This window comes from Lithohypha guttulata, assembly GCF_036872675.1.
Source record: "Lithohypha guttulata strain CCFEE 5908 chromosome Unknown scaffold_5, whole genome shotgun sequence".
Taxonomy (NCBI): Eukaryota; Fungi; Ascomycota; class Eurotiomycetes; order Chaetothyriales; family Trichomeriaceae; genus Lithohypha; species Lithohypha guttulata.
In genome coordinates, this window is record NW_027042754.1 from 2,160,652 (window position 1) to 2,172,852 (window position 12,201).

At 49.3% G+C, this 12,201-nt stretch overlaps 5 protein-coding genes across 5 annotated transcripts; 3 read left to right on the forward strand and 2 right to left on the reverse strand.

The window, feature by feature from the left end:
* Positions 1-239: 239 nt before the first annotated feature.
* On the forward strand, positions 240-1,463 carry PDX1 (pyridoxine biosynthesis protein; the record flags this gene model as incomplete). The annotated part of the gene is made up of 1 exon (XM_064901590.1): positions 240-1,463. One exon carries the CDS (start codon positions 240-242, stop codon positions 1,461-1,463), a length of 1,224 nt encoding a protein of 407 aa, XP_064752666.1.
* Positions 1,464-1,972: 509 nt separating this feature from the next.
* Positions 1,973-4,656, forward strand: LTR64_007268 (uncharacterized protein; the record flags this gene model as incomplete). Its single annotated transcript, XM_064901591.1, has 2 exons — positions 1,973-2,107; positions 2,155-4,656. The coding sequence occupies 2 exons, from the start codon at positions 1,973-1,975 to the stop codon at positions 4,654-4,656; spliced, it is 2,637 nt and encodes an 878-aa protein (XP_064752667.1).
* Positions 4,657-6,927: 2,271 nt separating this feature from the next.
* Positions 6,928-8,777, forward strand: LTR64_007269 (uncharacterized protein; the record flags this gene model as incomplete). Its single annotated transcript, XM_064901592.1, has 4 exons — positions 6,928-7,126; positions 7,178-7,339; positions 7,387-7,709; positions 7,770-8,777. The coding sequence occupies 4 exons, from the start codon at positions 6,928-6,930 to the stop codon at positions 8,775-8,777; spliced, it is 1,692 nt and encodes a 563-aa protein (XP_064752668.1).
* A 155-nt stretch (positions 8,778-8,932) lies between these two features.
* On the reverse strand, positions 8,933-9,799 carry LTR64_007270 (uncharacterized protein; the record flags this gene model as incomplete). Its single annotated transcript, XM_064901593.1, has 1 exon — positions 8,933-9,799. The coding sequence occupies one exon, from the start codon at positions 9,797-9,799 to the stop codon at positions 8,933-8,935; it is 867 nt and encodes a 288-aa protein (XP_064752669.1).
* Positions 9,800-10,356: 557 nt separating this feature from the next.
* LTR64_007271 (uncharacterized protein) lies at positions 10,357-11,535 on the reverse strand (the record flags this gene model as incomplete). The annotated part of the gene is made up of 1 exon (XM_064901594.1): positions 10,357-11,535. One exon carries the CDS (start codon positions 11,533-11,535, stop codon positions 10,357-10,359), a length of 1,179 nt encoding a protein of 392 aa, XP_064752670.1.
* Between the last annotated feature and the right edge of the window lie 666 nt (positions 11,536-12,201).

A 12,201-nucleotide genomic window follows, 5' to 3' on the forward strand; every position in this document is an offset into this window, starting at 1 on the left:
GCTGTTCAGTCAAGCTCTCTCTCAAAGTACCACCATCTCTATTAGCCGTACCTCCTTTCTGCTTCTGCAACAATACTGTCCGTCACACATTTGCTCAGTCCATCTGCTTTGGTCGAGCTGATATGGCTACACGGATACCTATACGAATACTAGCCAGGCATGCCCGCTCGCAATGCCCCCGAAGGACATTCTCAAATACTAGCTGGATACAAGATGCGCAGAATTTCATGATGCCAGCTATGTCGCCGACCATGACTGAAGGCAATATCGCGACCTGGAAGGTGAAGGAAGGAGACTCCTTCTCAACTGGAGACGTCCTTCTTGAAATAGAGACCGATAAGGCTTCGATGGATGTAGAGGCTCAAGAGGATGGCATTATGGCTAAGATATTCGCGGAGGATGGAAGCAAATCGGTCAAGGTCGGCACGAGAATAGCCGTCCTTGCAGAACCCGGCGATGACCTCTCCTCTCTCAAAATACCCGAAGACACCTCTGTCCCCGTTGAATCTGCTGCGGACAACATGAAAAGGGCAGCTGAACAGCAGGAGACGAGTGCGCCTGAGCCAATAGGAACGCCACAAAACAAGAGACCGGACCGCGATCGCCCCAATATATCACCATCTGGCTCCGGCCAGAATCCCAAGTACCCCCTATACCCAGCTGTGCAGTCCCTGATACATGCCAATCACATTCCGGAAGCGGATGTAATGAAGATACCAGCTTCAGGCCCTGGTGGCCGCCTTCTCAAGGGTGATGTGCTAGCATACCTGGGCACCATCCAGAGTGACTACAGTAAAGCTCAGTCCGAAAGAATAGAGAAACTGGGACATCTTGATCTATCGAACATCAAACTGGCAGAGCCAAAAGCTCCTGCTGCAGCAACTAGCGAGACTGGAGCTGGTTCAGCTCGTTTAGAACCAGAATTGCCGAAGCTGAGCTCCATCGCACTCTCGATATCATTGACAGAAGTCCTTAAGGTGCAGAAAAGAGTACAGGATACGCTGGGAACAACGATACCTCTTTCCACCTTCCTGGCACGTGCAGTCGATCAGGCGAACGACGATCTCCCTCTTGCGAGGGGCACAAAACCAAGTGCGGACGCGCTATTCAACTCTATACTTGGTATTGACGCCATACCAACTACATCCAGGGGTACATACCTTCCACAAATCGTTGCTCTGCCTGTTGCAGCACGTCCAGCTGTCCCACAGTCGACCAGCGCAAGGCCACTCAAGAAGCCTGTTGATATTGTCGACATTCTGTCGGGGAAAGCACGACCCGCCAAGTCGGTTGCAGGCAGAGCCGTTCTAGCAGGAGCTGGCCGCTCTGTACCTGTTGCCAGCTCCGGAGCTATCAACGTGTTCAGTCTCACAGTTCCAGCTGGTGAGGAGAAAAGAGCAAGGACGTTCCTCGAAAGAGTCAAAACTGTTCTACAAGTTGAGCCAGGGCGGCTGGTCCTGTAGACACACTTCTGTTCAATGGTCCACGAACGCCAACAGAACGACAACATGATCCAATTACAGGAAAGTGGTATCTTCTACCCTAACTTTCGAACGAATATACAAGGTGGCTTGGAGCGAGGAGTATAGGATCGGCTAATTGGAGTGCCCTTTACCCACATTGAGGATTTCGAAGTAAAAGGTTCTCGTGATCAGTGTCGAAGCCACAGTCAAGTAAGAATGAGATTATTTTCCAAGCTCCTGCACGTACCACAGACTTAGAGGAAAGTGAAGCACCTGGGAATCCTAGCTTCACACGTCAGGACGTGGTGGGGTCGCGCGGGCTCAGGCGCGAACCAGGCCGCTGAGGCATCGAGTCTGGGGTAAAGTGCACACCGCACAGCGAGGACCACAATAAAGTCCAAACGATCAACTGAAGTATCTTATTCAGTATAACCTTTTGCTTGCGTTTTGTTCAGCATTGATAGCATACCATCGTATTTGTTTTCGCATAAAAACTATAGCCTTCCACAATGACCACTCTCAGTGCCAAAGTCAAGAGCGTGGTGTCAGGCGACACACTTGTCCTAACAAATGCCAAAGGCCAAGAACGCACTCTTTCCCTCGCTTACATTTCTGCGCCAAGGTTAAAGAGAGAAGGCGACGAGGTACACGACCAGGATATACTGCCGGTCCAGTAGCTAATTGTGTCTAGCCATTTGCATTCCAATCTCGAGAGTACCTACGTTCACAGCTGCTAGGCAAGCCTGTACAATTCCAGGTCCTATATGCTATTCCTACCACGAAACGAGAGTATGGAAGGATCGTTGTACCTAATGGTCCAACTTTGCCAGAGGACATCGTTGCTGAGGGATGGGCAAAGGTCAGGGAAGAGGCTGGAAGGAAGGAGGAGGACGAAGCGACCTTAGCTTACCTCGACAAGCTGAGAGCTGCTGAAGGGGATGCCAAAACTGCTGGAAAAGGTCTCTGGGGGAAAGGTGGTCAGATCGAGTCCGTTTCAGATCTGTCAGATCCGAATAGCCTGGTGCAACAGTACAAAGGAAAGAAGATTGACACTATTGTCGAACGAGTCCTCACTGGTGATAGGCTGATAGCACGACTTCTTCTTTCTCCCACGAAACATGTTCAAACCATGGTCGTGCTAGCTGGTGTCAGAGCTCCAGCTACCGCAAGAACCACTCCAGATGGCAAGAGTGTTCCTGCTGAGGAGTATGGTAGCGAGGCACATCAGTTCGTGGAAGCAAGACTACACCAGAGGAAAGTGACTACTCAATTGATTGGTGTCACGTCGCAAAACCAATTGATTGGTGTCGTCCTGCACCCCATGGGCAATATTTCACACTTTCTATTGCAGGAAGGTCTGGCAAGGGCAAATGATCAACATGTCACTCTACTCGGCAATGAGATGCAACAGATACGGCAGGCTGAAAAGTCTGCCCAGAATGCACGAAAGGGAATCCATACTGGTGCCACTGCTTCAGCATCGTCTGGTCCGCTAGAAGCCGATCTGACGGCCAGCCGTGTTTTGAACGCCGAGACGGTTTTTCTACGTACACGGTCTGGTGACGAAAGGAAGGTCACCTTATCGAGTATCCGTCAGCCAAAACCCTCGGATCCGAAACAAGCTCCATTTGGCGCAGATGCAAAGGAGTTCCTACGAAAGAAACTGATTGGAAAGCATGTGAAGGTGAGTATTGATGGCATGAAGCCACCATCCGAGGGATTCGAGGAGCGCGAAGTTGCGACACTGAGTCTGAACGGGAAAAACGTGGCTCTCATGCTCGTAGAAGCAGGTTATGCTTCCGTGATCAGGCATCGTAAAGACGACACAGACAGAAGTCCTGACTATGATCCATTGCTGCTCGCTGAACAAGCTGCACAAGAAGCAGAAAAAGGCATGTGGTCCGAAAAACCACCAGCCGCCAAGCAATATCAGGACTATTCTGAGAGTCTGCAAAAAGCGAAGATGGAGGCTTCAGTACTGCAACGTCAAAAGAAGGTACCCGCAGTTGTTGATTACGTTCGAGCAGGCTCAAGATTTGTGGTACTTGTTCCTCGAGAGAACGCAAAACTGAGCTTTATTTTGTCCGGTATCCGCTGTCCGAAACCGTCAAGACAATCGGGTGAGAAAGCCGAACCATTTGGTCAAGAGGCACTCGAGTTCGCTACACGACGTTGCATGCAGAGGGACGTTGAGATCGATGTAGAAGACCTGGACAAGTTAGGAGGTTTCATCGGTACCATGTACGTTGGTCGAGAGAGCTTCTCCAAAGCCTTGGTCGAAGAAGGTCTTGCCGAAGTACACCAGTATTCTGCTGAGAAGCTCGGCCACGCCAATGAACTGAATGCAGCTGAACAAAGAGCGAAAGAAGCTCGGAAAGGGATGTGGAAAGATTGGGATCCCAGCCAGGATGCCAAAGAGGACGAAGCTCCAATTCCCACTGACACGAAAGGCACCAATGGCCATGCAGCAGAGAGTCGCCGAAAGGACTACCGTGATGTTATGGTTACTCATGTCACTGAAGAAGGCAAACTCATGCTTCAGCAGATAGGGACAAGTTCTACGGGGGCATTGGACGAACTGATGCAGTCTTTCGCCTCTTTCCACCTCAATAAAGCTAATGCTACAGCTTTATCTGGTCCTCCAAAAGTCGGCGACATTGTAGCCGCACAATTCTCAGCCGATAAGTCTTGGTATCGCGCTCGCATACGACGTGTCGACCGAGATGCTAAGAAGGCAGACATTGTCTACATCGACTATGGCAACAGCGAGACACTGCCCTGGTCATCCATGCGACCTCTAACTCAACCACAGTTCTCCACTCAGAAGCTTAGAGGTCAAGCGACTCCTGCTAGCCTATCATTTATCCAACTGCCTATGGCACCACAATATCTACGCGACACGATAGACTATCTGTTCGAAAGTACTGAGGGAAGACAGCTTGTGGCTAATGTCGACTCCGCAGACCAAGATGGTACTCTGCACGTTACGCTATTGGACCCCAAGGCTCCAGGAATAGATCAAAGTATCAACGCGGATCTAGTTAGGGAAGGTCTGGCTCATGTGCCTAACAAATTGAAAGCCTGGGAGAGAGCTGCTGCCGATACAATAGCTAACTTGAAGAAGCTGCAGCAGGAGGCTAGCGAGGGCAGACGAGGCATGTTTGAGTTTGGAGACCTAATATCAGATGAGTAGAAGGCGGAATTATTTAGTTTGAAGCACTTGATGTCCAGCTTGAAGGTGGTAGATCACACAAGGTCGGCTACTTGAGCAAGGGCTCGGACCAGGTACAATATTTATTGTACCTCGACAGAGATGATACAAAAAGTTTTTACCTGCTAATCAAGAATTAAGATCGACGTTTTTCTGGCAAGAGGCACTTCCAGCCTCCACTCTCTTCATGCAACAAAGTACTTCGTATAATGCCAATGTATCCAATGGAAGAAGTGGTTCGTAACGGCCTACTAGTGGTAACCTCTTTGTATTGCGATCTGACGTGTTGATCCACATATACACAAAGATGTCTTTCCGCACGCAGACCACAGTCACCCATGGTGTGAGCTCGAGCTTCTCTGGAAAAGACCGACCTTCCTGCACCTGGAGACGCTCTCTCTGCCATTAGTATCGGTCTTGGAATGTGCAGACTCACCTTGCGAAAAAAAAGCAGGGCAGCGACGGAAACCAGTATACTCTCACACTCTTTCTTTAAAAGACTTGCACTATAGCTCGTTCGATAGTCTTTGGTCGGTTCAAGGCTCGATTGAGAAAGCTGCCAGCTTATTCGCCAAAATGCTCTTAACTGCCCTCCCACTCATGCTGCTGCTGCTGCTACCAGGACTACATGCAAAATCCTGCCAGCCAGCGTGCAAGCCAACATATCGCGATCACGAGATCTTGAAATGCCCGCTAAGCCCTCTGACGCCTGCCAAATGCGAAGCGCTCTGCGTATGCGACCCGAAGGCGGCAGTTGGATTCACCTGTGGTACGACCGGCATCGGTTGCTCGAAGCGTGCGATGGAGCGCGCATGCGCAGAGTCAGGCGAAGGAGGATGTTACTGCCTTCAAGGATGTGCCCAAACGACGAGACAGTAACGAGAGAAGTGAAGATACAGAGCCATGGACTGCGATCGGCCGTTCTTCGTTTGGCCAGCTTTAACTCTGAACTTAGAACAGAATTAGATTTCATGCAGGAAATCAACGGTGCTTACAAAAGTGAGGATTGGCGAGGACGGGATGACCAGTATATCCGCAGATAGAGTTGATGCTAGCAGATGATGGACGTCCGATAAAAGTATGTACCTGGATGAGTGACGAGTCGGCGGTGATCCGCTGCTCTCAAGCTCGATCGCCAAGCTCGATCGCCAAGCTTCAGGCAGTCTTAAGCTTGCCAAGGCTATAACAGTGAGAAGCACCTTCTGCCTCAAAGATACTCGTAAAGATCATATACTTGGTACCTCTCTTTCTCTGCTTGCAAATTTGTTATCTTTCGATTATGCGATACGTTTGATGTTCTTGGTTGCGTCGTGGTTTGCGACACGGCTTAGGCTTGCTCCTTCAGCTAACCATGACGCATCCACCACGTCGGCTTCGACATCCTTCAAAAGCATGTGAGACCTACAGTTAAGCTCCAGCGACTAATCCAGAGTAGTCTTGGACTATCAATATCAGCATGAAAGTTTGATAAGAAGCTGTACCTGGTATGTGTCTATTCTTGTAGGTAGCTTTGGAAGCAACCTACGATGGGTGTCGTTTTCATGCGATTGTCACCCCTGCTGGTCTTCGTGCCCTGCGTCTACTAATAGTGCCCATTCGGTATCTATGTGATACAACGCAGTATCCGCTGCCCATAGCATTGCGCACTACCGGTTCATTGACGTGCGCCACCTCATCACGTCGAAGACATGCTCCCAAAAGGAAACAGCTGCAGCCGGAATCGGGAACAAGATCTCGTACCAGGCTCGATTTAGACAGGACATGAATTCACAAGCCATTGGATTTTCTTGCTGCTGCGGCATGCGGAGCTATCTGCTGTCACTTTTGTTGAACGTGTGTGCAACCTGTGGATCAGAGAGCACCGGGTCTGAGTACCTATGTATCGCCGACTGAGCTTGCTTAACTCTACTAATCCGTTGTCGACTCGCAGCCCAGCTTCCATGGAACAGACAAACAGCTGAACAGTCGACATTGTCATTCAGATGCAATGCAAACGGTTGAAACAGGTTAACAGGTCAAGTCCTCTAACAAACTTGATGGTATGAGCCGAGTTAAGACTCTTACCAAGACTTACCAGTAGGATTGAGATTCGTTATCCTTCTGCTACAAAGCTCAAAACCAAGTCTGGCACAACGATCTTGATGTTTATCAGCAACCACAAAAATGCCTTCATTTAACGCCTCGTACCTTTTAGTATGCCTTGTTCAGTGCATCTGGGTGGCGCTGGCGGCTGGCCAGAGACCTAATATCGTAATGATCATGACCGACGATCAGGATCTCAAGATGAACTCTATCGACTACCAGCCATTAGTGCAGAAGTACTTCAAGGAACAGGGAACTACTTTCACGAGCCACTACTGCACCATTGCACAATGTTGTCCATCCCGAGTGTCCTTACTAACTGGCAAGGCTGCTCACAATACGAACGTAACTGACGTTCGAGCACCTTTCGGTACGGCTTGTTTGAATCGCTACATCCAGACACAAGAACTAACGTTGACAGGTGGCTACTCGAAGTTCGTTGAACAAGGCTTGAATGGTCAATGGCTCCCGTCCTGGTTTCAGCAGGGTGGCTATAATACCTACTATGTAGGAAAGCTGATGAACAACCATTCCGTGCAGAACTACAACAAACCCTTCCCACAGGGTTTCAACGCGACTGACTGTAAGTCGATGGGACTTGCGCTTTGAAATCTTGCTGATTGTGGATAGTCCTCATTGATCCTGGCACCTATATCTACTACAACTCTACCATGCAGAGCAACACAGATCCTCCCAGAAATTTACCCAACCAATATTCGACTGATGTCGTTGCATCGCGAGCTATGGATTTTATGCAGGCTGGCATAGGCGCGGATGCCCCATTCTTCCTCACCGTGGCGCCTATAGGCCCTCATGGTCAGACGATCTTCCCTCGCTCACCAGGGAACCCTTCGAACTTCCCCATTTTCGACCCACCCGTGGCTGCACAACGGCACCAGGACCTCTACCAAGGAGTCAAAGTGCCAAGAACTAGCAGTTACAACCCTGAAATCGTGAGTTAGCATCATTGTACTCGCCCTATCCCTCAGATATCCAGACTAACAGTCTCGCAGCCGAACAGTCCATCCTACCTCAAAAACCTGCCGCGATGGAACCAGACTGTCATCGATTACTACGATGAGTTTTACCGTATTCGACTTGCGTCGTTAGCTGCAGTAGATGAACTTGTTGAATCGATCATGACGAAAGCTGAGCAGTTGGGCATACTCGATAATACGATCTTTATTTACACCAGCGACAATGGATTCCATATCGGACAACACCGTCTACCGGCAGGTAAATCTTGCGCCTACGAGGAAGACATAAATATTCCCTTCTTTATCAGAGGTCCTGGTATCGCCAAGAATGCAACGATCAATAGCCCAACTAGCCATACCGACATTGCACCAACACTATTTGAGTTGGCAGGTTTATCGCTGAGGGAGGACTTTGACGGCATCCCAATGCCTGTGACAAAAAACCGCCGGAACTCGAAGCCGGATGGAGGACCTTCCTATGGACCTGGTAGGGAAAAGCAAGTCATCAAGCAAGAGCACGTGAACGTTGAGTTCTGGGGCAGTCAGTCACCAGAGGGGAAATATGGTGCCAGCCTGATGCCGCTCTCCAACAACAACACATACAAATCTGTCAGGTTGATCAGCTTAGACTTCAACCTCGTGTACGTGGTCTGGTGTACGAACGAGCGGGAGCTATATGAGATGCAGAACGACCCTGAGCAGATGCAAAATCTTGCCATCACATTCGGATCACCTTTGCCAGCGTCGACGCCTAGTACGAAAGCTCCCTACAACGACCCTACCTATGTCGCAAAACTCCAGAACCGCTTGGATACGCTTCTTATGGTATTGAAGACTTGCAAGGGAAACACTTGCGTTCAGCCGTGGAAAGTCATGCATCCTGATGGGTCGGTCAATAGTTTATCGGATGCCATGAACAGTCAGTACGATGATTTCTATGCTGGGCAGCCGAAGATTGCTTACGTTGCTTGTGCGCAAGGATATCTTCGTGGTTTAGAGGGTCCCGGAGCTGATACTGGAGATGTTCATGTTTGGTCAAATTGAGCTACGTGGGACAAATATTCATTTTTATATTGATAGCCGGCTTCTAGAGGGGAAATCACTGGGTATCAAACGTGTTCGAACCACCCGTCGCACTTCCTGAGCCTGTTCTGGATTTACACGACTAATTAAGCTCGCCGATGTTTTGTGAGACCCTTTTAAGCCTTTCCTGTTGACCCTAACCAATTCATACAGAGCTCAACCTGCTTCTGCATCGCATCCGTGACTTCCTCCAACAACTTCGTCAACGGCGTATTAGCAGCCTTCTCCCTCATTATGTGAAGATATGCATCATTCACAATGTCATTGATATTAGCCTTCACCATACCAGCGTCGACACAGTCTCGAAAGCGCTTCTCATCAAAGTACTCTGCACCAGCGCCGTGCAGCACAAATCTCACACGATCGCCGACAGCGCTGACAAGGCCTCGGAGTCTGTCGAGTTCTAGCTGAGGCCCCTGAGGACCATATTTCCCATGAACGTTGCCGAATGCTGGTGCGAGCCACTGAATACCTGTAGCCACGAATTCTTCAGCCTGCTCTGGTGTCGTTAATACACTCTGTAATTCTGCGATGTCCGCGACACCGTCCTCGGTTCCTGTTATTCGTCCTGGTTCGGCCTCGGTGACAATTCCTTTGGATGCGCAGTATTCAACGAGCTCCTTCGTCTTGGATAGATTCTCTTCTCGCTCATAGTGACTCATGTCTACCATTATGCCATCGAAGCCGCCTAGATCCGCTGCCCGTCTTACCATGTCTGGTGTCTGTGCGTGGTCCATGTGGACCGCAACTGGTACTGATGCATTTCTCGCTGCTTCTGCGGCGGCATGTACGAGTACGCCGTCAGCATACTCTACCGCCCAAGGAAACAGCTGAACGAGAACAGGTGATTTCTTGGCTTCAGCAGCGCGAACACTGGCTAATATGCCTTCGATGTTGTAACAGCATATCGCGGGTACGGCGTACCCACCTTTGTGAGCGTGTTCCACGATTTGGTAAGCTTTATTTTGGCTTGGGTCGAACATGATCTCTTATTTTCTTGACTTTGATCGCAACCTTTTCAATTGCAAGTTGACCAGGCACAATTCACCAGCATGCAGAAGGACTGACTTTTGACCCTTTTTCAGTGGTCGGGATTCGGTCGGGTTACCCCCGAAACCTGGGTTTCTTCCCGCGGGAACTGGGGTTGAGACGGTGGGCGTCCGAAAGTCACTTGGGGATTTTTACCTTGCAATTGCCAGTGTGCCAAAAGCGCTCATTGAGGAGTTGGCATTCAGGCTGGAACGTTGCTCTATCGTGTACAGTTCGAAGTGGTTCATATTGAGTCCCAAAACAAAGTCAAGCCGATTGCAACTTGGTGAGGAGAAAGTCTGCATCACCTTTCGACTTGTTTTCGAGAAGGAAGCAGCATTAAACAGGAAGGTAAGAACATATCAAGTGCAGTAGTTCCTGGCTAGGATACAGTATACACGGAACAGCTCGAGAGGAATTTTTGATTTTCCGAATTAAGTATCGCAACGATCGCGGCTGCCAAACATATCTAATCCAGACACATCTTCTACTTGTTAGAGGTAAGCACTACCTAACGATGTGGCTGTTGCATGAACTTCCACAGTCGGTACCTCAGCTCTTCGTCTTTATGCAGCATCTCTCGCAGCCAAATCGCAAAGTCCAACCACAGTTCCTCTTTCGACTTGGGAGGAGCCCTCAGTCTGTGCTGTTTGAGCTCTCTTTCCACGTTTGTCTTTACCGTCTCGAAAATTCCAAGGAACTGTGTATACTTATGAATGACTGCTTTACAGCCCTCGGCAGCAAGAGTCTGTGCAACCTGTTCACGCTGGCCTGGCGTCGAGTAAGCCCCAACATAGGCTATACAGGGGATGCCCGCTCGAGTTGCAGGTTGAGCGCCTGACCGCGAATCTTCGATGGCTATGCACTCCCATGGGTGGACCTTGTTCTTCTGCATTGCATACTGATAAATCGTAGGATCGGGCTTGGATTTCGGTGTGGGCATCGATGATTTCGCACTGAAGACTTGATCGTGAGCGAAGTATTTTGCAATGCCTGCTGCTTCGAGTGCGGCACGGATACGTCGAATGGGTGACGACGAAACAACCGCGAGCCTGTATTCTGCTGCTGTATACAGTTCTGCCAGTACACGCTCGATGCCGGCGCAAGGTTGCGCTCGTTCGTGGATAAGCTCGATTACCAAATCCTCTTCGTACGTGGCATATTGTGCGAGTTGAGCTGGCGTTAGCTCGACTCCCTGACCCCTGACTATCGGTCCTAGCATCTTGCGAGCAGTAAAGCCAAAATACAGCCCGATGAGTTGCTCAACTGTGTATTCGTCGTCAATGCCGTGGTCGGCTAAGCATTTATTGACGACTGTGGCAGCCGCCTCGACTGCAAGGGCTTCAGTGTTGACGAGTGTGTTGTCGCAGTCGAAGAAGATTTGTTTTGTCGTTGGTGTCGAGCCTGCGCTCTCTAGCTCTGTGCTGGAATTGGGCTCCATGGACAATTTGTGACTTATCGCCGCTGACTCTTCTTCTCTTACTTCCTCTTCTAACACGCGAGCTAAGAACTGCATGCTGGGTGGACGGATACTTCGTGGTGAAGGTAAGACTGGTAAGTCTTTCGCAATCGATGCTTGCACACTGGCTTCTTCTTCGAGCTTTTCCGTTTCGAACCTCTCGAGTTCTTCAAGTTCTTCGAGACGCTTGATGATCGACGCAAACCGATCTGACTGTGGTTGTGGTGCCATTTTGCTGCTTGAAGAAGGATTAACTAGTTTTGCTATGCTTGAAAGTCGAAACTGGGTTACTCGGTAGTGGCCTCTGATGAGGTGGGTATTGAAAATATCGTATTTATTCGTCTGGGAACGCAGCCCAAGTAACAGAGTGAGTCACTAAGGTGCCTTCACAAGGGAATTGCGCTGAAAGACAATGACGAAACGCAACAAAGAGTAATAACAAGGTGTAAAACATAAGAACAACGCTGGTGAATGAGACATAGAGATTATGTAGACCAGCATTCATTTGTTTGACTCACCAAACAATGGTGATACCCCGTCACGCGCGAATTGCGACCGTGTCCAATACAATCGGTCGTGTTGATGTAATAGTGTGTTGTGTAGTGCAGTGGTAGTGAAGTGCAGTCGACCAATTCCTTGGAAAAGCTCACGACTTCATCTCCATCGTCCATCCTTAGCCAAATAGTGCTTCCTAGATTGCTCTCGATCTGCTGTATTCTAAAATATCTCTACTGCTCCTGTAAATATTCTAGCCATTGGTAGATTTGTGAAATTTAATCATACGTGATGATGGAACCACGTTCCGAAAGCTGACCATGAAGTTCGATCTGTCTATGTGGCTGTAAAGACTAGATGCTTTCCGAAAAGTGCTGCTGAGGTTGCTGTTCGTTGTTCATC